Raw genomic sequence first — 27,964 nt, forward strand, 5'->3', positions numbered from 1 at the left:
TTTGGTATGAAGAGATGTGTAGCAATCCGAATAACTGTAATCATAACAGAAGCAACACGATTGCAGTTGTATGTAAGAGTATTACTATTTAGATTGCTATTAATTCAGTCAGCCAGTCCAGTAGAAATCTAAATGAAAATCTAATATGAATTTTTTTTTTTTTTGCTATTTACAGTGACCCCTAAACATCCTTTTTCGGTTTTTTTCTATATTATGTCTGCATTATTACACCATTTTATTAAAGAGAATATAACTTCTACTTAAAGCTTAAAAGTGAATAATTATATAAAATCAATTTACCCACATTCAAGAGTTGGAACTGAAATTACTTGAGAAATGGGTGATTAACTTCGGGTCATGCAGCTCTGATAATATCCCAATTGTGTCAATTTATAACAACAAATTAAGTATGACAAAGCCGATTGCAAAAATATTCCAAGGGTATTGTGTGGATTTGCAATAACGGATAAGATGGCGGTTTATCACTATTACCTTTAACTACGGAAATAAATTTCAGACCAGGCTTTCAGTTCTGAAATACCTCGGTGGTATAATAATTTGAAGTTATATAGGGCTCATCGCTTGTGAAATGTATATTACATGTTTCGTTGTGCATCCATCTTTAGATTCGTGTAAGTAACGAAATATTCTTCGCAAAATCATGACGAAATTGATTTCTGAGTATTTTCCTGTTCGTTTTCTACGAAATTGAAATTCACAAAGCATTTAAGTCATTGAGTTTCCAAGTACAACCGTGAAAATTCTTATTTGATCCCTTCAAGGTTTAACAAAAGAAATTTAAGAAAATTATATTCATCTTAGCACAAAACTTTGATATTCGATTGTTAAAATTAATGCACTAATATCACAAAATGTGTTAATAAATATTAGCCATTGGCCAATGATCGACAGAGGGTTTAATGGGGACTTAGCAACTCTTTGTTCCATGTTTCAGATCCACAGCTTTTAAAGATTATAAGTTGAAATTCATGTGTATTGTGAACGTGGGCGAAAGATGCCCTTCTTTTTACAGTTTTCTTCTTGGTATTTATACCGCTATGATTTTAATTTAGAGCTTTTTACTTCCTACGACCATCATTGCAGGTGGATTATGTGCAATTTTAACTAAGAACCTAACAAGGATGTTAAGTTATAGCTTTTCTTTTCAATGTTTGAGACTACTACATTTTGATAAAGAGATACACAGACGAACACGGTTAAATTGACTTCAAAATTTGCGAAGTTAATTTTTAGTCCTCTTCGGTCATTTACCACAAATGTGTCGCTGTAACTTAAGAGATTTCGAATTGATAATAGCCACACTGAAGAATTCAGAGCCACAAAGCGAATTACGACAGGCACTCAATATAAATTAATAAACGAATAGTAAAGAAAAAAAGGTTAACAATTCTCAATGCGAAATTTTTGTAATTAAGATATAAAATTTGGTAAAAGAAGTTCAAGAAATTATGAACGCCATCGACTCTCAAAATTTAAATACAAGCTTGATGTGTTATTTTTAACAGCCTCTTTTATTGTTATGAAGAGAAACAAAAAATGACGCCGATTTCATTGATTTCGGCATCCGTAAAATTTCTCGGACAATTCACACATTATACTGATAATAAGTTTCTTCTTTTCTGTTGCTAGAAAACATTGCCACCCTCAAGACAATGAGTTCAACTTAATTATGACACATGATTGCAAACGTGATAAACACCAAAATTGCAGATGTAATGGGGCATTACTGAAATATTATATTATTAGAGTTTATGAAGTCGGATAGAACTATAGGCTATCATAATATATTTAGCATATATTGCAAAAAAAACTATCTTCGACACAACTTAATGCTTAGGCAATCAAAAAAACTCAGCTTTAAAGCCTACACTAAATAACCTTATTCGTAAATAACCTGTTACGGTTATGCCTAAACGTTTTTCATTATAAGTTTAACTTATAAGAAACTATTGACTACTGATTAAGGGAATTGACCAAGGAAGTATAACATACGCTGAGTTCTTATCGTTCAATCGGTTCTTAACTGATTTTACAAAATTACTCAAGTCTGTCTTCTTAAAAAGTGTATTTTCTCTTACTCAAAGATAAGTTACCAAAATAACAAAACATGTACTAAAACCCTGTGAAACAAAATAAAAGTTGCGCAGTTATTTCGCTGAATATAAGGGGCGTAAACATTGTCATAGTGGCTTGCTGCTGAAACTGAAGAAAATTCCGCATCCGTTTCTAATGCAGCCTTTAGAGTCTTCACGTAAAATTTGCATGGATAAAATTTTAGAGATGAAAAGTTTCTTTAAAGGAGCTTTAGTAAACACTTTAATTAAATTTCCGATAGATATCTGCTATTGACAAAAGTAAATTGCTCTGTCACGTTTTTTGGAGATTGCTTATTGCATATATGTTTTTGCGAATCTCTGGAGCTGTTATGAAAATGCACATACTAAGATCAACTTAGCTATTGTTCAAATTGCAGTTATTATTGAAGTCCCTTCATGATTATGATGATTGATTGATGATAGAGCTTGTATGAATTAACTTTAAATTATATATACATATGAATTACCGCGTTTTTGCAATTCTTCACGTGTTATCTGACTACTCATTGCTGTAACTGTTGGTGCAGGTGGTAAAGTTAAATGAGCAGTTGTTGTGTTGCTTGGATACCAAGCCCAACCAGCGGATTGGCCGTTAAACATACGCAATTTTTCATATACTGACTCGCTTTGTTGCTGTGCTTGCTGTTCTTTTTGTGAAGCCAAATTCCGTAAAACGCGGTTTATTGATGAAACCTACAAGGAAAATATAACAAACGTCATTAGTATTATTGTTATTATTTTCATTATCGTTATCATCATTATAGTCATTACTATACATTACAAAAACAAGTCTGATTAACAAACATATATCAGATGTGTTTGTTTTACAATTCCGCTTTTCAAATATTTTCGAACGTTAGTTAGTATGAACAAGCGGAATTTATTAATTTGTCTTCTGTCGTATATGGTTCGATCGTGTTAGTTTAGAGTTGCGCAAAAATTGAATAATAAACAAAGATTGAAAAGCAAAAATTGAAAGTTTGACAACTGCTATTTCTTCATTAGTTGTGTCCAAATATCAAACAAAACTTAAAACACTGTTTTGGACTGGTGAGTATTTTCAATATACGACAGATAAGTGGTCAATATTTAAGTGACACCATGGCTCCGCGGCCACCGGAAAAAAGCCGTAACAAATATCAAATCTTGTCTGATCATGGTCCTGTTTTTAAAAAACAACCCAAGTAACCCCCGATATTTCATCATTGTCAGTAAAGAACGCTTCTGTAATTGACAAATTTTGTTGTTATACATCTAAAGACAATCTAAGGTGCACATTAAATCCAATTAAAAAAGTTTTAAACGTTACTATATCCAAAATTTAATCTCCTGCCATATTATGTGAGGGAAGTTTGTTGATTCTTGGCTAGAATCCTCATTCTACAGAGAAAATTTTATCGGCTGAATCTCTTCCGAGCTTATGCTCAATCTTATCAAAACTGCACGAACCGTTAGACTCAACATAAACAATCGACGTTGTAACTGTATTAGAAAAGAAGATATTAAATTCTCTGAGAGCAATAGCGGCATATCATCTGAAAATAAGGCTAAAGGTTGGGCTAGGGTTACCAATCTAGAAGAACTGGCTTGTTCAAAATAGTGATAGAATAATTAATCACCTTTGTCGGGCGCATCGCACATAGTTACAAATAAAAAGAATATACGTGTCATTATTACCTCATCGAAGAAAAAGACGAATAGACAAAGCTTGCCTAGCCACTCGGGTGGGCATGATGTTATTCCCAAGGCTGGTCTGCACCTGATCCTAGCTTTGATCTCCGTTCCGCTACAGTTCTATCTGAAGGAGCCGAACTTAAATTCTCAGACTGCTACTTTCCTCTCATAAGAACGTTTCTAACAAATTTTTAAATATTTAGAGATAGCTATTTATTAATAGTGAAAACAAACGTTCTATATAAATATCATTCACATGGATATATATATATTTAAAAAGTAGTTTTTGCATGTAAAAAAACACTAAAAAGAATAAAGTTTTTATAAGAACATATATGTGTGTATAAACAAGCAAAAACTTACGATAAATAATAGACGAATGGAATATTAGAAATATGAGGATCGCAGAGGTCTGCTTATTCGGGAGTCGTTGGTAATGATGTTGGTGCTTAAAATAAGGACGAAGCTTGCTTACAGTGTTTGTGTTTATAAGAGCATAATAAAAGTTTGCAATAGCTGTAACTGCTCTTTGTTTTGACGGACAGAGTGGTAAAGTTGAACTGATGTTTTTGTTAATTTAATTTAATTTAGTATGTAGCAAAAACATTATATATATAAAATAGCATATTTCGCTAGCAACACTTGCGCAGAAAAATTATTAAGGACTATTTGCAGGCATCCCATAAAAACAAACGATATTAAAGACAGAGTAAACGAACTGAAATGAGAACATTTACTGAAATTTGTACGACAATTGTGCGTAAGGCTACACTATGAACGTTTTGAATACACCTGTACGTGAGTGTATTCGCGCTAAGGCAAAAACACTTGTGTGCGGTTGTATGTTTGCTTAAGCGATGCTAACATCACATACATAAAATGGTTTCTTGGATTATCTTCCACATTGAAAAATGTGGAAGATAATTTTTTTCATTCAGGCTGTTGCAATAGATATACGGTAGACCGATCGTGAGAGCAAGACAAAAGCTTTCACGATTAAGTTGCTGGCAACCATTAAACAAATAGCAGACAGAACAATAGACGGAGAAAACAATACATGTGACCAATAACCTTATGTGTCAATTGTGTCAACATTGACGAAAACTACGGAAATTAAAAAGCAGAGAAACTGTTTAAGTGATTCTTTTTTTTTTAGTTTTTGATGAAAATTAATTGGGAAAATTATCAATATCAAGAATTATCTTTATATTGATTTCTGCCGTTTTGATTTAAAAACGATCTCATGTAAATGAACGTCACTGGGGACTTCTGCAAGTATTTAAGCGCAGAACACAAAGTTGTGCCACTTCTCCACACAAAACGGCTCTTATCTTCTCAATAACACGTATAACCTCATAGGAATAAGGTCTTTAAGAGTTCATGGTTTCTTGGACTAAGCCAATGGTCCATTATAACCCCAAAGTTGGAAGTTCAATTGATTTATATCGCATGATCTTTGCGACAAGGCCACATAGGTGTTTTTTTGATAAATTTCACATAGGCGAAATCAACTAAATTGATTAAGCATGAGCTTCGTGACATATGTACGAAAAGTGACCTTGAGCTTATAGTTTTCGTAATAGGTTTTAACAATTTCTGTAAGCTATGTAATTATCCATGCAATTAATTCCGCAAATAATGACATGGTCCGCACAATACATCAAAAAAATTTGATCCAAATTAGAATATGGTAATAGTGGGATAATGGCGTATGCGGTCGAGATCGAATAACGGGCTCGACATATTTTTCAATGGTATTTTTGATCTATGTCTAACGCAACTAAATAATGTTATGAATAGAAACTACAGAACTCGATGTTTTTCTAAATGTGATGAGGTAACTACACCTACTACGCTAACACCTGAGTGGCCGAAGGCAATGTATCTCGACTAGCAACTCAATGGTTGTGGGTTGGAATCTTAAGTGCGATAGTGTGTTTAATAAAAGCGGTAGTGTTTTTAATAATAATAATAATAAAATACTAAATTTTGCATCTGACAATCCTTACACATGTAAAGAAATGAAAACCATTGAATTAACATCACACATGTGTTTTTTTGCACTTGGTGTTTTTTTGCACGTGGTATAACCCTAGAAATCCTTCTCTAACTAGCATATGATGTGATACAAAATAATTTGCGCTCGACTCTTGCTCTGTTTACAAAAGAATAAATAATGTTAGAAAACAAAAAAAAACCAAAAAAACGTCTTTTTAAGAAATTCAAGATGCCGAAGAGGCTAATGGGTCTGTTATGGGTCAATATGTTCGCAGAATATCAAGGACTTTTTCAATCCGCATAGGTACCTTTGGAAAAATTTTAACGATATCGATAATTTAATTTAGATATCGGATTTTTTAAATTCTGGCAAATTAACTCTCATTTCACACATTCATCGACATGTGTTCTGAGTAGTGCGTGTTTTGTTTTTCGTCTGCGATTTTTTAATTGTTTTCGGTGTTTTTCGGTGTTTTTGTGTGTTTAACTCGTGTGTTCTCTGTGCTTTTGCAAAAACTGAATGTCGCAGATACGATATGTGCTTTATTTTTCTGCAAATATAATAAAAAAATCAATAAAACAAAAAACATTAAAGAAAAATAAAATATTGAAAACAATTGTCATTATCCTCAGCAATTCCCAGACCTTTTCACGTGAGTGGTTATTTACCAATTTATTAAATAAGAGACAACCATAAGGCATAATGGTCCCGGGGCCGCCTGATATAAGCTCAAATGGATTTCATCTATTAGCAAACGTATCCCCTCAAAGAAAAAAAATTAAAAATTCCGAATTTCCGGTGTTGCCAACCAGTAACATCGTTCCTATCGACAAAAAATATGTTGTGATTTCTCCAACTGATCCCTCCATAACAATTTAGCAATTCAGCTCTTACGCTATTAAAAAAGCACTAGATTGCATTACAACGCATATAGACTCCATATCGATTTTACGCGATGGAAATTTACTTGTCCTGGGTAGGAAACCGAGCACAACCGAAAAGCTAATAAAGTCTAAATCATTAGCCCATTTGTGCGCTATATCTGCTAAACTGCAAGACAAACTGAACTTGGTTAAAGGCGTAGTTTATGCCCCATGCCTAAAGCATGTGCCGGAAGATGAAATTGTGCGCGAAATGGGCAGTCAAGGAGTGACTGAAGTCTACAAATTCACCAAATTAAATGACGATAGAAAAACCCGTTTTCCTACAGGAAGAATTCTTTTGTCTTTTGACCGCTATCGGCTACCGGCAACGGTTATGTAGCTTGGCACAAATGTACAGTAGAACTCCACATTCCAAATCCCATGAGGGGTAAAAACTGCCAACGCTTGGGCCATACAGCAAAAAGATGCACCAGTGCGCCATCTTGTGCTCACTGTGGTCTTTCTTTACATGCCGAAAGATGTACGCGTAGTTTCTGCTTAAATTGCAACGATCAACAATGCCCACGTTTTATACAAATGCGTGAAATTCTAAAAATCAAAACAGAAAATTGCTGTAGCATGGGTGAAGCGCGACGCAAATACCGGCAAATTAATCCATCTGGAAGTCAAAGAATTAGCAAAAGCAATACCTACGCTGTTGTCGCCTCGCGAATAGTGCCTAATAAGCATTTAACTCCAACTCCTTCCAAAGAAAAACCTGTTCTACCATCAACCAAAAATTACATTGCTAAACAAGTTCCATTACCCGACAAAGATAACATTGAAAAATCAAAACAACAGCAAATATTAAAAAATTAAAACAAAAACACATATGCCAAAATCTAATAATCTAAATCCCCCAGAATCACCAGTTCTCAACTCTACTCAACAAATTACAAGCTGTAATGAATCCAATCTTTCATCCCTCAATCAACCTTCAATTTCAAATTATTCACGTGTGCCCACTTGTGGCGGTTCAAATATACGCAGACACCTAAGTACAGATTATTCTGCTGGTAAGAACAAATTATTCACGCAAAATTCTTATAGTGACATTTTCTTCGGAGACGCTGACATGTCAACTTAACCTGCTTTCCACTCCATGTCATTACAATTAAATAAAGTTTTTAAAATTCTACAATGGAACATTAAGGGACTTCTTAACAATTTTGATGAACTCGTAAGTAATCTCAGTCCAACCTTTATATCGCTTGAAGAAACCCATTGTAGAACCTCTTTTAATCCTATTCCACCCAAATCATTTACTAGATAGTTCACGAATGCAGATCAAAATTTATATTCCAAACAAGGAGTTGGTGTTTTTATAAAATCAAGTATACCTCACAAACGCATAAATTTAAGCTCAAACATACAAGCCGTAGCGATACAAATAATGTTAAACATAAAATTCACAGTGCTTTCGCTCTATATTCCACCTTCGCAATTGTTTTCTCAGCAAGAACTCTACAATTTATTCTCCGTACTTTCCCCCCATTAATTATATACGGCGACTCCAACAGCTGGAATACCATATGGGGCTCAACAGTGAACAAGACTCGTGGTACTGTTTTAGAAAAGGCCTTCATTCAAAGTAATCTCTGCATTTTAAATGATAAAAAACCAACGCACTTTTTAACTCACCATACTTTTTCACATATTGATTTAACATTTTGCTCTCCCTCACTTCTTCCTTTGGTTTCTTGGTCTATTCCTGATGATCTACATAATGTTGATCACTTTCTAATCATAATCGATCTTAAACTTTCAATGTCCTCTGCTACTCCAGCAAAACAGGCCAAATTCCTCCTAGATAAAACGAATTGGATCACTCCAAACAAGTCGAGTCATTTCTGAATTCAATGCCATTTAACGGGAACTACAACCATGATGCTGCTATTATGACTAACGCGATTCGCACGGCTGCTCATCTTCCTCAATCCGACAGCTCTTTTAAACGAGCTATGGTTCCTTGGTGGAACAACGCTTTCGTTTTTAAGGAAAAATAAAATGGATCTATGGCACCGCTTTAAGAGATATCCTGATCACGATCATTTGTTATTATACAAAAAGGCCAATGCGCTATTCAGGAAGGAATTACGAAAATCAAAGGCACTTAGTTTCGAACTTTTTTCGAGAGGAATTCACAGAAATACATCAATGAAAGTTGTCTGGAACAAAATCAACAGACTAAATGGGACTTCAATCCTGAACGAAATTTCTGCCATCTGCACTCCCAATGGAACTTTAACTGATGCACTTGATATTTCTAATTACTTTGGACAAAGGTGGTGCGAGTACACCTCTGACAGCAACTTTTCCAGCGCTTTCATCGAAAATAAAAGGACTCCAATTACTCTTTCAAATTGTGTTGACAGATGTGCCACCTTCCTGGAAAATTTCATATCTACCTTAGAACTTGAAAGTTGTCTCTCCAAATTGAAGGGGAAGACACCTGGTCTAGACCGCATCTCCTACCAAATGATCAGTGCGCTGTCTAATTCAAGTAAAAGGAAATTACTGGACCTATATAATGCGGTATTCTCTCAGTTGATTTCGAAAAAGCATTTGACAGAGTTGGTCTTCATGTTATTTTAAGACTCTTGAAATCATGGAATGTTGGACCTAAATATTTTAACTACATCAAATCATTCATGTTTAAAGTTAGAATCAACAATCATCTCTCTGATTCATTTCCGCTAATGAATGGCATTCATTTGTCTGTATTAAAAGCTACATGGAATCGTTCGACTTCGAAATGAAGCATCATCAACAAATTAAGGAATATCATTGCAGCATCCGGCGAAAAAATTAAAATGCTTTGAGTACCAAGTCATATTAGTTTTATGGGAAATGAGCAAGCGGCAAAGTATGCTGCTTCTGCACCTCTAATTGTTGATGATGTCATGAGAAAGTTGGATCTTCAAAGATACATTGGAAGAAAAGTTGAAGAGAAAATTACAGAAAGAAATCTACAATATCATTATTAGCACTATTCTTCCATTCCACCTCAATTAATTCCACCTTAAAGGTCGAATCCAACATATATTAAGAAAATCAAAATTCAAACATTTTCGAGAACTCGGCTTGGCCGTACAATTGCAACTCACCAGTGGATCTTAAAGAAATCTTCCTCCCCAATCAGCAATTGTGAACACATTCTCACTATAAGGCATATTCTCTGTGACTGCCTTAACTTTTTCTTAGCTAGAAGTATTGCATTTGGAGCGACTAATCCTATGGACATTCTAAAATCAGATACAGAGCAGACTATCAACACAATATATTACATTATTAAAAGTATTAGGTTCAATATCTAATGTTCTTTCATAAATTAAAGACGATAGCTTGTGTTGTTAATGCTCAATGTCTTTTTTTTAGTCTAAGAATTTATTTCATTAGTCTAAAATTATAATAATAATAATAATAATAACTCTCATACATACTCATTTTACATATGTTGCATCTTACTTAACTCTTAATTTTTAAATCTTTGTATCATTCGCAAATTGAACGAAATACGACTATCGGTTATGAAGCTTTTGCATGACCATCCGAGTAGGTAAGAATCGTCGGCGCTTGCTGCGACCAACACCTCCCTACCGCGTGCCTAACCAGCATGGCCGTGCTAGGCGATTGGGGACAACAGACGAGTGGTTGGTCGTACCAAAGAAAAAAGAAAAAAAGAAAAGAACATTCATAACAGTTTAGGGGCTCATCTCCGTATCTGGTCTGTAACGTCTATGGGTGTGCGTCTGCGCTAGATGCGCACATGCTTTTCTTTCTTCATTCTCCTTTATTTACACATAAATTATTTGATTTTTCTTTCTTTGTAATAGTTAGTAATAATACTTAGGATTCATTTATTTCTAGGCGTACGTCGCATTTGATTGTTGGTTCATTTTAACTAACTTTCATGTGTAAATAAATAAATAAATAAGTAATAATAATATTTCAATACCCGTTAACGAAAGATGGTTATGCATTCATTTTGTAAATTGGTCCCTCTTTTCCGTTTGATCTAAGTTTACGCTCGCCTTGAAGTGCCGCCGCACTTGTTAGATTACTAAAGTTCCTGAATACAAATCCCAATCGCTTGTTTATTGGGGATAATTTTTTAATTTCTTTTGATGTTATTATGTACGCTTATAGACAAATGTCCGTTTTCTACGTTTGTAGCTTTACCAACCTGTATGGAGGCATAAATGCAATAAATACTTGCCGTCACCCTTGTGCGTACGTCCTCTCCAACTGGTGAAATTTCCAATTGATGTGATTTACACACTAAGGCACGTGCCAAAGTATGCACGATATCATTTAAATAAAATATGACAATTATCGTGCTAACAATGAGCAGAGCAAAAGCAGAGCATTAAATACTTTGATGTAATCACAATTGGGTATGTCTCATTACCGAAACAATTTGATGTTCTCTTTTTACTCGAATTATGAGAGAACTGAAAGCAGTGCAAAATTCATTACGTTTGCAATTATTTTTGGCTGCTGCTCTTTTCCCATCAGTGTTTCATACACATTATTGAACCTTTACATGTCAATATTATACCCAAACAGAAATTAAATACCACACTGCTTGGATTCCTCTATAAGCGAACAATGATATCAATATCCGCTATAATTGTAGTTATACACATCAAAAATAAATGGAGAATTAAGTTAATTTTAAATTTTCGCGTTCAAAAACTTAGCAAAAAACGTTGCATAATCCAGTGATATAAACGTAAGCCGAAAGATAGTACAACAATGAATGTAATCGTAAAGCAAAAGTAAGAAAGTTTTGTCAAATAATAATGTTCTCTATTTAGTATTAAATTTAGCCTTCTCTAGGCAAAGTGAAGCAAAACCAAAAACCATCCATATAGCAGGGGAATGTAACAAAGATACACAGAATAATCCGAATGACTAAGCTTTTAAATACGTCAAAAGTTTAAACTACAGAAAAATTTATGAAAAGGAAGAAGACGGCGTAGGTATGCCATCGCAATCGGCATAAAGGGCGAAAGTGAAATATGCCAGGCTATGTCTGATGTTACAATTAGGAAAAACAAGTAAAACGCAATGATTGGCCATGGTGAATCAATACCACACTTTACATTGCAGTTATTTACACAAGGTATGGCTTTTTATGAGAACTGATCGAAAAAGTGGTCCGATCCACTCTAAAAACGTGCGACCATTTTTACCAATGTTCGTCCTTGCGCTAAAACACCTCTGGGTAGCAAATTTCATCAAAATATCTCAAAAGTTACAAAATGGATTGAAAAAGCAAGAAAACAAGACGAGGAGACGGGCAAATAGGCAGACAAGCTTTGATCCACCCTTGTACCACGAGTGGTGTAGGGTGTAATTAATTCATCTTAAAAGTCCTATCTGACAAAGGGGTGAAGATGGTTAAAAAATTCAAATTGCTCTGAAATCTTAACGAAATTCTTCAATCAGGTATGAATTTTCTGGAAAATATTAAATTCTTCATACAACGACAAAAAAGCTTGCACAAAGTAATAAAGCCATTGGTTTAAGGTTGAAAAAAACCCCATCTATTATTTGGTTTATTTGAATGAATAAAATCTAAACGAAATCGGCCACTAAGCGAAAGTCTGCCGACAAAATGGCCATACTATTGCAATGCGATTCTGTTTTGATCCAATGAAACTTCGGAAAATACATCTCAGTTTCTTTAAACCGCGGTCTGAATTACTTGGAATCATTTTCTTAGCTGATGGATGCCATCAGCGTTACTTTCTGTGACTCTTACCATTACCAGCCAAGCTTTTTAAGATTTCACTTTGAATTAATTAGTTTGATTATACGCCTGACAGTGACTATTTTCATATATCTATTCATAGATTTCGTAGATTGAGCATATAACATATGTATTAAATACCATGGAAGGGAGTACGTGGATGACGGTAACTCTCAAAACTATGTTTACCAACAAAATACAATCCATCAAGGCAATTATCGACACTGTTGCTTTAACTTTGAATAGTGATTTAGCTACGTCACGAGCAACGAACTGGTTAGTTTCATTATCATGAAATAAAATGCAATATCTAAGTTCGAGGGACTAGCTCCCCTCAGAATTTTCAAGGCATATGTTGGTAATAAGAAAATAGTTTTAAGGTTGCCGCAGGAGCCTAACATATTTTTCCATGACATCTATTTCACGACAAAAGTGATATTTCGTTAACAAAATTTTAATCATGGAAGGTGACGGCTAAGTGCAAATACGACAACAGAATCGGGAGCTTTTCTCAAATTGTCAATGGAGAAGTACGAAATAAAGACACATGTAGCTGTCGAAGCTGAATACACAAAATACGGGGTTTTGAAAATGTCCAATTTCCTCAATCGCATTCGATCAGTTATGCATAAGGTGGAGCATTCATTCCATTAGTTGACCGTGAACGATTAATCCGTCACGACTTTCTCTATAAGTGTTATGTTTGTACGTAGGGTTGAAGGACCATAAAGTTACTAACTTTGTACAAGCATCGCGTTTTATCAACCATGCACTGAAAACAAAATTTGATTCAAACATGCTGTGTCGTATGCTGGATGGAGTCCGTTGTTGGTGCAGATTTTATTAAAGAATCATTAGGTCTAAGGGTAAGTGAATGCTGCACGAAAATTCTATAGAATTAAAGAATTTGCAACATAAACGAACAAAGTAGTTCTAGTTTCAACACATCCTTAAACGGCTTCTATAAATAAGTCGAAGATGGAACTGCTCGAACTACATCCCACATCGCACATATATTATATATATATACATTTTATTTTTGTGTATCACACTTTAATGCGAACTACGTCACATATCGCACATGTACAATATATCGTACACATTTTATTTTTATGTATCACACGTTAATTCAATTGCAGGAACTGAACACATTTATATATTCTGTGTGCGGTGTTTACACCCCACCGAAGGAAAGACGGATTTTCATTTTTTTAAACGTTTGCAATATCCAGAAAGAAGTTTTACAGATCCCATAAGAAATATATATATTTTTGATCAATACCAAATTCTGAACCCATTTAAGCATCTATTGTAAGCATTTCTCTGGCTGAAAATATGAACGTATCGCTTTGGCAATAGCCATATTTGTGACGACGCTATCAGAAGCCTCTTGTAAATTATTGCAGAATTTATTCGGGGCGGAAAAAATGGGAGATGCTAAAAAAACATATCTTTTCGTGGCCTCTGGAATTTCATTAGTAAGAAAAAAGCCTTTAACTGCCCCTGAAAATTCTATCACTTTTTTGTTAGGCTGTTGTATGTTTGGATTTTACCTAATAATAACGTGCATATTTTTTGTTTTTACTTCTTCAGTGTTTAAGCTCATAACTTTATGTGAAGGTTAGAAGAAGGTAGATAGAAGGTTTTTTGGTTGTCGGTTAACAACCAAAAAAGCTTTTTTTTCAGTTTTTAGTGCATGGCGGCTCTCTATGAAACATTCAATTGTGTCCACTTTCCTTCTATATCAGATAACTTTATTTATAAAAGCAATAAACTTTGTTCTTCACGTTTTTTGTAGTATAACGGGTCACGAAAAACTATAAGCTCATCAAAAAAAAAATTTTTAAATATCCATAATTCATTCGTCTGTTATCATAAACCCTTTCGTTTATAAACATTTGTATAAAATGTGCATAAGTGTGTAGAACACATACAGCTTTTTCAGAATTGAGGCATTTTGATACTTATACTGAATTTAGTTCTTTTTATCACCGTAAATTCCCCTGAGTGCTTTCGACGTTATATACGACAGCAACTTAAAAAAGAAATTAAACTCCATATTTTAGATATTAATTTGCTTTTTGTAGAAGAGGAACAAAACTTGTAATGAATTATGTTTATTCAAAACAATTTGTGTTCTAGAGATTTGGATAAATATTCAATATTCTTTATTTCTTTTTGAGTTTTTTTTTTCTTTATACACTATTTTGTATATATTTAATTACACATGAAACTCAGCTAAAATAAATTAACAGCCGAATTCAATTGGCCCTTAAAAGTAAAGCTCATATAAATTATTACTAAAAAGTAGTACACAAGGAAAAATTGAAAAAAAAAAATCGTATGTAAATAACTAAGAAACAAAGAAAAAAACATGTACACATCTAGCGCAGAGACACACCCATAACCGGTACAGAACCAAGCTACGAGTGAACCCTTAAGCTACGGCAAACTTGCAAAAACATAACATATTTCACCCGACTTACGTACTGAGGCTGCAAGCTTTTTACGAGCAGTAATTTGCTGCAAGTTGTACTCTAATTTGGAGCGGATATAGGTGTTGTAAATGTGACTGATATCGACTGCAGTCAAACATTTCATACACGGTCGGCAAACCTTAACGCTTGACTGCATCTTTTAACATTGTGAATGTATGTTTTATCTAATAAGCGTCATTTCGTATTTTCATGCTCAGAACATCAAAGGTCGCCGATCCTTCCATATTGAGACTTTCAAAGGATCGTTTCTTCAATGCGTTAAAAAATATCAGTGTGTATTGGTGGCCTTAAAGTTTTCCCTTTTTTCCCTACTTGACCCCATTACGTTATTTGTGAAATCGATTTAATTTCAGTTTCGATGTAATGTGTCGCTTATCATGCAGCGTTGGTTGTGTATTTCGGTACTGCTGGGTTTTCTGATAAAAGAGAGCGTGTGATACAGTGTGCTATCGCCTGCAAACTAATAAATAGGCGCATAGATGGTCGTGGATGAACAAAAGGAATAGAAAAGAGGAACGAAACGCGCTCCGTGGCATACCTGCACTTAAGTGAAATTGAGCGCAAGGACCTTATTTTCGCCGCAATGGTCAATAGCTCGGTGCCTAGAGGACAGATTTTGTAATTTTGGCCGTATTATCTATCGAAAATTAGACCACTGGATTTTAGGTACCTTACCGCGTGGTAGTTGATTATTTGGACACAAAAAATATATCCTCTTAAAGGTATCAAATAGATCGCAGCATATAGAACTAACCCTTTTTGGATACCAGTATGACGTGTCACTTGTAAAGTTTTAAGGTAAAATCGCGCACTATTTTTCGCGGTTTCCTCAAAGTAATGCAAATATTGAAAATCATAGTTTGGAGAATGCATCCAATAATTTTATGCAGCAATGGTAAACGTTTCGTAAATTTGACACTATTAGACTTAGCTCTACAAATGAGCAATCGTTAAAAAATGTTCCCAATCATATTCCATTGGCCTAATGACTGTAGGGACAATGAACTTTATGCTTATTTTCGTAAAAGAGCACAATTGTACGAGGAGCTAGGCTGCGTATTACCGTTTGGTAACTCCGAAGGCTTTATAATCCGAGTTGGTGTTGTTGTCATATGCTTCACGCATGGGCCTAACTAAAATGAAAGAAATGGTATTTGTTGATGACCTAAAACGCGGCTAAGGCGTTGAAGAGGTAGCGGAATAATATTTACTGATTCGTGCTGGTCCAGCCAAACAACTAATTATGCGGCTAAGATCAGATGGTACGGCGGCACATATACACTTAGATTTCTTTGGACGGATCTTTAATCGTTAGTTTCTTATAATGGTAGGCCGTGTGAGGAAGTGGATGGAATCCTAAAAGATGAGGACTACCACCACTACTCAGACAAGCATTGTTAGACTAACAGAAACTTTGGCACGTTTTGGCTTATCCAACAATTTAGTTTCAGATAATGGTAGGGCATTCATTTCTAAGGAATGTTTTACGAAGCCTAAAGGAATTAAACATATAAATGCCACTGTGGGTAATCCTGATAGTATTGGGTATGTTGAAAATGCAGTGAAAATCACTAATCTTGCAAGATTATCGAAACACTCCCCATTTAAGTGTTGGCGTTTAACCTGCCTTTATTATCTTTAATAAAAGGCACTTAAGAAGCAGATAAGATTTAATTAAATAAAAACGGTAGAAAACATTAAAAAAACTGTTGAAATGCAACAGTATGAGCAACAAAAATATTACGCAATTTCTGCCAAGGTTTTTTAGACCACACTCACTATAATTAACAAATTAGGAAGACAATCACACCTTGTTTGAAGTTGTAAAAATAAAATTCTTAGAAGATATTCAAATCAAATCACTATGTGCTTTAAATTTAATAATCAAAATTATGTAACCAAACCATCAAACCATTTTTGGTGCTCTGGGATTATTTGGTTCTAGCCTTAATTTATGAAGAGGGCATGTGTGCTGCTGGTAACTTCATTTGTTCCCGACTATCAAACCTCATTATATTTTATTCACTAACACTATTGTAACTCTATGATTAGTGTATAATATTTGTCACTTGCTGTTCATCTTTTGCAATAAACACATCATAATTAGGTCAAATCTTTATGTCAAAAGCACTAGTCGATTAAAGTTCGCAAAACACCTTTATGAGCTTAATCTAAAACCAATACCACCATTTTGTGAAATTCCAGGCATAGACCAGAACCGTTTATCTTTAACTGAAAGCTGTGAAATTATCTTGACAACAAAAATATTCTACAAACTCTCACTCAATATTTACCACTACATCAACTTTAAATTTTATTGAACTTAGCAAACTAATTTCTTCAAAACAGCTCAAATTGATTTGCTAACAGCACACATCACGAAAGAGCATTTTCAAAAGAACGTCGTGGAATATGTTACGGTGAACGTAGACTTTAAATGGTGCTATATCAACATCTACGCACTCATGCTTGGTTTTTATCCAACAGCTCTCAAAGATCAGTTGGAAGTACATCGAGAATAAGAAGAATTTCCAACGCAAGACCCTCTTTGAGAAGCCCTCTTTCAAGAAGAATTTTGGAATAACACAAACATATGCAGAAAGGATGGTCGATAAATTGCAAGTTTGCCATTCGCGCACAAAAGCAAGAATGTCCTTACTCTGTGCACTCAGGTCGATCACGGTTAGGTGTATTACGGCCATATTCTTATTTAGAATATTCTTGCACGGAAAAGCCTAATTACTATCCAGATGTGTAAATTCACACATTATATAATAAGGCTCACTCACTGCGATGTTGATGTATGTTCTTTAACGTTTCTCTGGCTATTACCACGTGAAAAGATGGAAATGCTACAACGTTATCCGTTTTGCTCAAATTATCTGGCCCAGAGTTAGATGGTCTCTGTGTTATGACTTTGTCCATTCTTTATCGCGCCGAAACGGGCATCTTCATATAAGAGTCTGTTGTGAATGGCGATGAAAATTTTAAGCGCAAAACGTCATGGGTTAGCCCGGGTGAGCCATTCACATCAACACGGAAGCGGAATATTCATGGTCATAAAGTTTCACTGTGTACGAAGGTTTAGTGTATTACGAGATGCTAAAATCGAATAAAACTGTTACTGCAGATGTCTACCAACGTCAGTTGAACAAACTGAACGATATATTGTTGCAAAAAAGCAGTAATAGCGGTTAAAAAACGCAAAAACGATCCTCCTACATGACAATGCTCGGTTACACGTTACAATAGTAGCGAAGGATACACTGTTGTAGCTCAAATGAGAAGTTCTGTCGCACCCAGCGTACTGTCCAGACATAGCGCCTTCAGATTACCATTTGCTTAGATCGATGCGATCGAACAAACACTAAACTACTGAAAACATAACTGAATTGCAATGCCTTCTACATTCAGGAAAAATTCGCTTCAGGACGAATATACCTTTCTAACTTATTGTACTTTAAATAGCTTGTCATTCTCACTTGCGCAAAACTTTGCTAACTTTTGCGGTAGCGAACGTATTCAAGTTTTTGCTAAGGTTTTCCACGTATTTTCGGAGATACTGTTGTGCTATAAGTCTACACTTCTTCTTAAAATAAAGAGTGCAAAATTTGTATAAACGGATTAAGAAGGTAAACAGGGAGAGTATTTACAATTTACTACATTGTAATTGAATTTATGAAAAGGTCTTCTATTCAAAATGAGTTTCATGGCTTCAAAGGAAAATTAATATGGAAATAACAGCAACTAGGTATAAAAAAGATTCTTACAGGGGATGACTGTTAAACGTTTTTAGATGTGAATTTAAAACTGACTTGGTATCAGAGTACCGACCACAAGCACAGCTGGAAACAAAACAGAGCAATGCAGTCAAGCGATAAATAACTGATGCTATCTAGGTTGACAGTAGAACAGATAAGAAACAAATCTGTTTTTGGTATTGTTGGTTCGTGAACCTATGCACACAAATGCATATAATCTATATACTACAAAACAAAAAACATAGTAACTGGGGATGGAGTTCACATTGTTGGCTTTGACCATACGCAAGCATACACAAAACAAACATTCATATATGATGGCCTCAATGGTATATTGCGACATTTACAGCCGAAACATGGATTACGACTGGAAGAATTTAGTAAAAATTGAGAGCACATCCATATAGGCATAAAAGCTACATAAAATAACTCTCATCAAGAAGCAGTATTAATATTTTAATGCCATGTGTTAAACAATTCGTAGACTATTGAGTTTATATCGTTCAAGATGGCAGTTAAACCGTAGATAAAATGAAATAATTTCCCCTCTACGTTTACAAGCACACCTGACATAATTTTAGCCACAAATGAGTAGCAAATTAAACAAATTATTTGTCGACAATTTTCACTTAAATAGCGCTCGATAATACTAAAAAAACTAAACCTTGACGGAAAAGTAGTGATAATACGAACTTTTGAGGTTTCCTAAGCCATGCACTCATAATCCCAAATTAAAGAGCTGGTTAAAGTTAGTACATTTGTTTTATGTTGCAGTCTTTAAAAAAACTTTGAAAAAGGTGAGAGGTCCGTTTTTCAACATTTCTGCACTTTTTGCTCTTGTTTCTTAAGAAAATTTAAGAAGAACAATTATTTTGTTAATTGTAGGAAAATCAATTGGTGTTCTTCGCTGTAGGTTTCTCGGTGGTTTAATTGTTTTGTATATTGAGGATGTCTTTGATCACACTTGCTTTCCGACTTAATCTGTAGGAACTACGAATACAGATATTGTACTTTAAATTTTAGTTTTTGCTGCCTTGAGTGTTTTAACGACACTTAGCAAACAAACTTACGTATAAAACTAAGTGGACTTAGATCATCGCAATGGTCAAAGGGGAGGAAACATCAAATTTATCTTAATGTCTCATCTTCCTCATATCATGAAACTTTTTCTATTAAAAACGAAAGGATTAAACGTTTTATAGGGCAGATCTGAAAATTTTTGACACAAAAGCGTAAGCTTTCTAAATTGCGACTTTTAATTAAATGAATACCTTGTGAAGTAACATCTAGTAAAAGGAAAAACAAACTGATAGTGAAGGAAACGTTGAGGAATTGTAAAAAAAGAACTGAAACATAGATAGGTTAGCGCCCTACATAATAGAACCTTCGGAAAATAAAAATCATAATATGGCCACCTGAACGGGCGGTAAACTGCCTGAGTTTTCTAAGTTTGATGATTGGAAGTTCAAATGGTGCAAAGCAATAAACAAAAGCTATTAAAAAAGAAGTTGAAGATTTTACCTTCCACAATAACCGTAGTCATATTTGAAAGAAGAACGCAACTCCTCAGATTATTGAAGCGTGCAATATTTGACCCCAAAAACTTCCCTACCAAAATTACATAAAATCTTATCTCATAATTCTCATTTAAATTTGTAAAAAAAACAAATGGGATTAGCATAACTGCTAGTAAAAAAAGTTCTCATACCAAAATTCCTAGACATTTAGAAACTGAAAAGGTCATATTTTACATATGTTATGTTGCTAAAGACGCTAGAATACTTAAGACTACTAAGAGATTTAATTACTGGTTGACAGCATGGTTTTCGCAACAATTTTTCCACTGGTAACGTAATGGCCTACCGCCCAGAGAAGTGGAGCCCCACTATTCGCCATTTCGGCAAAGGTAGAGTAGCTGCTTTAAATATATCCAAGACATTCGGCAAAATATGACATCTTATTCTTATCTCGAAAATGTTTAAATTTGGTTTTGATAACAATTTCGCTTGATCCATATCAAGTTCCTTAAACAACAAAGCAGAAATCGCTAGATCTACCTCTCAGTTGTCCACAAATTCATGGAAAGCATTTATTAACAACCTTTTGTACGTAGTAGGAAACCCTAATTGTTCATTTGTAGACGGCACCACGCTGTGTAATTCATTCTTTTTTAATAAGAGATCATGCAGCACCGAGATCCAAAATAAACCCTGCGTTATAAGTGACGCACAAAATCGAGAACTCTTATTACACCGAAAAGGTAAAAAAACCGCTTTAGCTTTGGTAGTGCCGATGTACGCGAATCAATAGCTTTGAGTTTTGCGAGATTGCGCAGAACAAGGTTTCGAAGGACGTTATTACGGGTCTATGTTTTTAAAGTCGTCCAAAAAATATTTCACTGTCGTCGGTATCCGTACTACTTAAAGCACCACTATTCGGCCAATCTTAGAGCACAACTCACATGCATGAGTTTTTTCTACAGGTTGTCATCTGAGGGCAAAGTAAAACTAGAAAGATCATGGGCGACGAGGATGTGCCCAACACCTTTGATGTGTACGCCGCCGTAACATGTGATGATTTGTGCTTATGTACGCATTCTTGGAATGTGTTCTCCGGCAATTTGTGCACTAATCAATTCATTAAGCGCTAATGCTGCTTTAACGACCTAAAAATACTTTTTTGACAATTTTTGTTTGGATGGACAAAAGAAATAAAGTAATAATACTCAACAAACATTCAAGGAACACCGTGCAGTTAAGTATTTATTTATTTATTTATTCATTCACACATGAAATTCAACTACAGAAAATTACAGTCGAATTCAGCACTTCTTAATAGAAAATCTTATACTAATTATTTCAAAACCAGTATACAATAGAGAAGAAAAAGAATAATAATAAGCAAGTAGATTTAAAACTAAATTAAACGTTAAACATAATAATTCATGTATAAATAAACAAAGAGAGAGAGAAAAAAAAAAAAAAACATGCACACAGCTAGCACAGAAGCACACCCGCAACAAGAACAGATCCAGGGTGCAAGTGAACCCCTAAACCATTGCATAAGCTTGGCAACCAACACGTTAACACTCAATATTATTTTAAATAAAAAATGAGACATTAAGGACGAAATGCTAGTTTAAGTACGGCATAGGTAAATCGTGCATATTAAGCAAAGTTGCTTTAATAGACCTTAAAGAGTCCGATAATGAGAATAAATAATAGACATCATTTATGTTTCTGCAAACAACTTTGAGTGGGTTAAACAGCTCACAATTTTATTTACATTGAATAAGCTTAATCAAGATAAAGTGCGTAGAGAAGCGGTGAGGGACATTAAAGCTTATTTCACCAAGTAACGAAGGCGAGTCAATTTATTATTTTCATTAAGAAGGAAACATCAAGAACAAGTCTACGTTTGTCAAGTGACGGTAAGTATAATAAAAACAACCTATTTTCATAGGGGGGAAGAAGGGCAGTCGGGTCCCAACCAAAATTCCTAAAGGCAAATAGCAAGAATTGCTTTTGATCAGATTCAATTGAATCTACATAGCACCTATATGAAGGAGGCCACACAACGGAGGCATACTCAAGTATAGGTCTAACCAAACACATCTACGGCCTATTCGTAATGTAAGGATCATCAAGTTCTTTCGACCATCTCTTTATAAAACAAAGCGCGTACATAGCTTTGCTTATCGAGAGCTCAATACGCAAGTTAAAACGTCAAATAGACCGCCTAAATCTGTGAACGAATCGACGTCGTTCAACTTGTTCGAATCAATAAAATATTGAGTAATGAATGACTTTCTTCTTGAGAAAGAAAGATTCTTAAATTTATTTAGATTTAGTTTCAGAAAATTCAAAGAACACCATGCAACCAAATTATTCAAGTGACCTTGAAGCTGATGTGATTGCAATTCTACGGAGAAAGAAAAAAACAGTTTCACATCGTCAGCATACTTTAACATCTGGCTGGAATTAATCACCGATGGGAGATCATTAATGTATAAACTAAATAAAATGGGAGCTAAATGACTTCCTTGAGGTACGCCAGACGTTGCGGGGAATTCATCCGAGGTGATGAAGTTAAACAAAACTCTGAATGATCTATTGTGCAGATAAAAGCTTATCCATTTCACTAAATAGAAAGGGAAGCCAGAGGCTTGGAGTTTAAAGATAAGTAAGCTATGGTTAACGAAATCAAATCCTTTGCTTAAATCAGTATATATTACATCAGTGCGATAGCCACTATAAAAAGGCTTGAAAATATGACAAGTAAACTCTAACAAATTGGTGACCGTAGATCTTCCTTTTCGAAAGCCATTCTGGTGTGGAGAAATATACGAATTAATGGCAACAGTCAAATGCTGAGTCACAATTCGCTCGAACAGCTTAAGCAAGACACTCAACTTGGCTATGCCATTATAGTTCTCAACGAGTTGCCTACTACTCGTGTGAATAGGGATCAGGAAAGTACTCCTCCAACGCAAAGGAAAAACACCTAAATATAAGGACATGTTAAAAATCTTTGAGATAACGTCATAACTCGAGAAGATTTAAGCACACATGATGGAATTCCATCAGGTACAGGCGCACAACTATATTTTAGAAAGCTCAACCCTTTAAAAACGTCATTTTCAGAAATAACCTAATTGGGAATTAAAACCAGATTGGTTACAGGATATGGGTAGTTTACTGATAAATCGAAATTAGCAGTCGAAAAGTTTCTTCGGAAGTATTCAGCAAAGAAATTGAGATTTCAAAATCATTCGAGGAATCAGAGCCATTAAGAGAAACATGGAAGGAATGTTTGGAAATTTTTCTTTTGAGTTAACAAATTTAAAAAAGTATTTTGGATTACTAAACAGAGAGGATTTAATGAACTGCAGATATCTGCAATAATATTGGTGGTTGAGGGATTTAAATCTATGCCTTGCTGCCGAGTAATTGAAATAGTCAAAAGCAGAGCCACTTATCGAATATTTTTTGAAAAGCGTGTTTTTCTATTCTTGAAATATTTAATTGTCTTATTAAACCACGGGAGACACCTGCTTCGAGATCGGGATTGCTTGACCGGAACAGATGCAGAAATAGCTAGATTTAAGGTATTGTGGAACGATGATAGTAAGGTTTCAATACTTCCAGTTGAAAAATCATTTGAAAATTTATTTGAAAAAGTTGAATTAGGAACGTTGCAGAAGTTCAACAAACCATCATGCTCGTAATGAAAGGAAATACCCAATACTAGATGATAAGGATCCTCAGGAAGACAACGATTAATACAAATCTCAGAAAAATTAGCAAAGCAAAAATCAAGCAGTCTCCCATCGCAATTAAGGGCACCGTTGTATTGAACTAAATTATCATCGAATAATTCATTAAAGAACACACCAGCTCCATCAGATGTTGAAGTAGGAATCAAAGAGCCAGAACTTCAAGGAACACCGTTCAGTTAAGTATTAAAAAAATATTTCTGAAAACCATTTATATTTTCACGGGGTATCTTTATGATAACATGAAGGGCTCCGCAGTACGCAGCGTAGCTGGCAAAATATAAATCTAAAAAAATCACTTGAACTACATGGTTATAGTCAGTTAGGTGTCTGAGGATTATAAAAATATTGGTTTCTGTGTATTTGACGCGTGTTTAAATTAAAACTTTCAATTTTCGACCAAAAGCAATCTTTTGTCAATAAGTAATGCTCAAACTAATTTGTTTTTAAAATATTTTAACATTTAAAAAAAAAAAAAAATTATTGGAGTTAAGCTACAGTCGTTTCGAAAAATCGTGCTTCAACGAAAACGCGTTTTAATATATGTTATAGACATACGCTCTTAAGCTTCTTATTAATTTTTCCATTAATGTGCAATTTCAGTGCTATAAAAAAGTTCTGTTATCTTCAAACATGCTTCCTCATACTCCTTCTTTGAAAATTTTATGCTCGTGCCCTCCACTTTTGTCGCATCTGTCAAAAGCAGAATTGTTTTAGACTTTGCATGTTGCCAAATGGCAAAAAGTTGCATAATCCTATAGCCGGTTTCACAATTAATTTTCAAAACTAAATTTAAAATTTTTAATTTCTTAAGAGAGGTCTTTCGAATTTTTCTCAGCGTTATAGTCATACAACGGCCGTCTCGGCGAAACTAATCGTATATTTATGTAGTTTCGTTTAGAAATGCTTTGAAATGAGCTTCTAAAAACGTCGTCGAACACATTCGAGAATTCAATAACCCTGCTGATTTCCCTGGGTCCTTAAGTTCTAATGTAGGTTGGAAAGATTGGAGTAGTTGGAAAAAATTGCGAACTATTAAGGAAAATTTGGTGCATAATTAAATTTTTCAACATATATTAAGAATATATTTGAAGCCAACAAATACATATTAATATTCCGAACAATTTGGAGTGATGTTATCTCTTAAAGATTACTCTTCTATCCTAGCGTTCTCGTTGCTATTCGTTCGAACTCCACACCTTTCAAATAATGTGCAATGTTTTTCTCCATTGTTTTTGATGTTTTTACTTTCAAGTCGATTGTGCAAACCCGACACTGTTGCTTTTTTCCTCCCTCCCTCTACCTACAATGTTTCTTGACTATCACTGTGCCTTCAAGTACGCAGAATATTCCCCGAGTGGCTAATAAGCAAAAAAAAAAAATTGCCTCCGAATTTACAATAATAGTGTACCAAATTTCATTGTAATATCTCTAGATACAACACGTAGAAACACACCGTGCGGAGACGAATATTCAGTAGGAGTTCACTAATCTCGCGAAGTAAACATTTACAACAGCAACAATTTATTCCAACAATATTGACAAAATTATCGATAAATTAAATTTTTGAACAAAATTCCTATTTAAATAAAATTCAAATCACCGGGTGCACCGTTTATAATATTTAATATAATAAAGCACGATTTAGGATAACTAAGCATGATGAATATTGCTATGTTTTTTAGCTGTCTTCTTTGAAAAGTGGGGACTATCGTATTATATCTGACAATGTTGATTACACAAATTTTTGTTGCTGACATCTTTTAGTCAATCCAGAGTAACTCCCTCATGTCACATCAAGTCACAAAAGCTAGACACCAAATTGTTTGGATGGCGCAAGCAATGAAACTGTTTTTCAATTTTCCAGTAACACCGTGGACACCATTATTGGGAATGTTGCAAGGACTTTTACTAAGCAAAGCGTTCGACTTTCGAGCGGTTTAAAAGCGAACAAATGATAAGAGGATTAATACAAAGGATAGGATTCCTAATTTTTTCCTACGGAAAACGAAGATCAGCCCTTAAGTAATTTTCGCGTTGCATCTTAATCATTCCTGTGATGGTTGGTACTTCGCGAAAGGATTGCAAGTAATCAATCATAGTACTGGTTAGTAAGCTTGGCGCCGATGCAGTCAATTTCTATCCTGTCTAACTTAAGGCAACTTTTCGATTCTCGATTTTTGACGAAAATTAAGAAGAATTTGTGCGATGGAGAAATACTTAAGCATTAGTAACCTTGATTTAGTTCAGCTCATTCTTCGAATCATGCTTTCATGATTTTAAATAATTAAAAAGTTTAACAAAAAATGTCAGTTCGGATTTTGAAGAAACGTTTTATAAACTTTAGTAAAACGATATTGTCTTCAAAATGTTTTTATTGTTTGGATTTTAGAACGGATTTGTACGTAAGATTAACATTTATCTAGACAAATGATTTTTTGTCGTAAGTGGTCGATCGATATTGTTCATTTTTGTGCTCTGTGTTCTGCAACGGTCCAATCCTGTCAACGCAGTTTTACTACTGATATACACAGGCGAAATTCTAATTGCGAACTCAAAGTGGGTAATAAAAATGCTCAATAAAGTATTAAATGACCATCTGAGGACTCTGCCTGAACTTTTCAAAATGTGAATACTAAACTGAAGATGATCAAATGCGAGGAAGCAATAATTTATTTTAAATACATGAAAATTTATACTTTTCTCTTTGATAGATGTTTTTTTTCACTATTGCAATCGTTTTGAGTATCTCAAAGGCACTTAGAAAGAAAATAAAATATCAGTCGGTAGTCAACTTAGTAAACTCAGTTTTAAATCCGCCATAAGTTAAAAATAAGCCGAAATACAAAATTAACTGCTGTTCTTATTTGCTTTTTTAAGGGAATTAGATTTAAAATAAATTACTCATAGAAAGAAATGCTGTAAAAACTTTTCCTGAGTTTAAGAAAGTCTACGGGAAATCTTCTTCTTCGAAAAGCACAATTAGAGGGTGGCAACGAACACCCAAGAGAGGTAGTTACATGAGAAAACCACTTTTGCCGCTTTGCTAGAGTGAGAATATATATATCGTTGGAAAAGAAAAAATGGTATTTTATTTTAAAAGTAATGTAGTTGATCCTCCAGCTTTGCTTTATATGGAGAAAGATAAATATGAGAATGAAGAATTAATTAAGTGGGGGTGGCCAGAAGATGTTTGGTTTCATGTAGACAACTTATCATCAGCTCATGTTTATCTCCGATTGGAAAAGGGTCAAACAATTGATAACATACCTACGAGTGTCCTGAATGATGTTGCTAAACTGGTCAAAGCTAATAGCGTACAGGGCATCACGTTAAACAATATCGATATCAATTACACAATGTGGCAAAATCTCAAAAAATCCGCCGATGTGGAACCCGGACACGTTGCATATCACAATGAGAAGGCAGTAAAAAAAATTCGCGTAGAAAAGCGAATTAATGATATAGTAAAACGATTGGGTAGAACTAAAACCGAAGAAAATACAGATTTAAGATTTCAACGTGAACAGCGTGATGCTTTAGAAAGAGAAGAACAAAGGGCTGAAGTACGTCGGCAAAAAGAGTTGGAAAAAAAATTGGAGAAGGGGAAACAACAAGAACAAGTGTTACGAAATTATACATCGCTGTTGCAAGCAGATAAAATGACTTCAAATTATGATAACGGTAATGAAACGGATAATTTTTGGTAGAACTAATAAAAACTGATAAAACGTCGAACAAATCCTCAAAATTATTACCGATATTCTAGAAATATTAAGAAACGGTGTATTCCAAATTTTGCAGTAAAAATTTATCTATTTTCCAAATGAGTGCAATGTTTGTTCGGAGAGAACTCAGTGCACTGTGGCACAAGCAATTGGTTAAAACGACAAAATCGTGTGAATTGGTGCTCGAATGGCTACTACATCAATTGTATTCCCAGATTTGGCCCCGAGCGA

General features: G+C 34.5%; 2 protein-coding genes across 2 annotated transcripts in view; one reads left to right on the forward strand and one right to left on the reverse strand.

Annotated features, from left to right (window-relative positions):
* Positions 1-2,558: 2,558 nt before the first annotated feature.
* Positions 2,559-27,964, reverse strand: part of LOC119643748 (paired box protein Pax-6-like) — a 36,941-nt gene continuing 11,535 nt past the window's right edge. The window contains exon 3 of the mRNA XM_038043205.1: positions 2,559-2,810. Within this exon, the coding sequence (XP_037899133.1) occupies positions 2,559-2,810 (252 nt within the window). The remainder of the gene's footprint in view (positions 2,811-27,964) is intronic.
* Positions 27,089-27,715, forward strand: LOC119643752 (coiled-coil domain-containing protein 25-like). Its single transcript, XM_038043210.1, has one exon. It carries the CDS (start codon positions 27,089-27,091, stop codon positions 27,713-27,715), a length of 627 nt encoding a protein of 208 aa, XP_037899138.1.

This window comes from Glossina fuscipes, unplaced genomic scaffold (genome assembly GCF_014805625.2).
Source record: "Glossina fuscipes isolate IAEA_lab_2018 unplaced genomic scaffold, Yale_Gfus_2 61594, whole genome shotgun sequence".
In the NCBI taxonomy this organism is placed as follows: domain Eukaryota; kingdom Metazoa; phylum Arthropoda; class Insecta; order Diptera; family Glossinidae; genus Glossina; species Glossina fuscipes.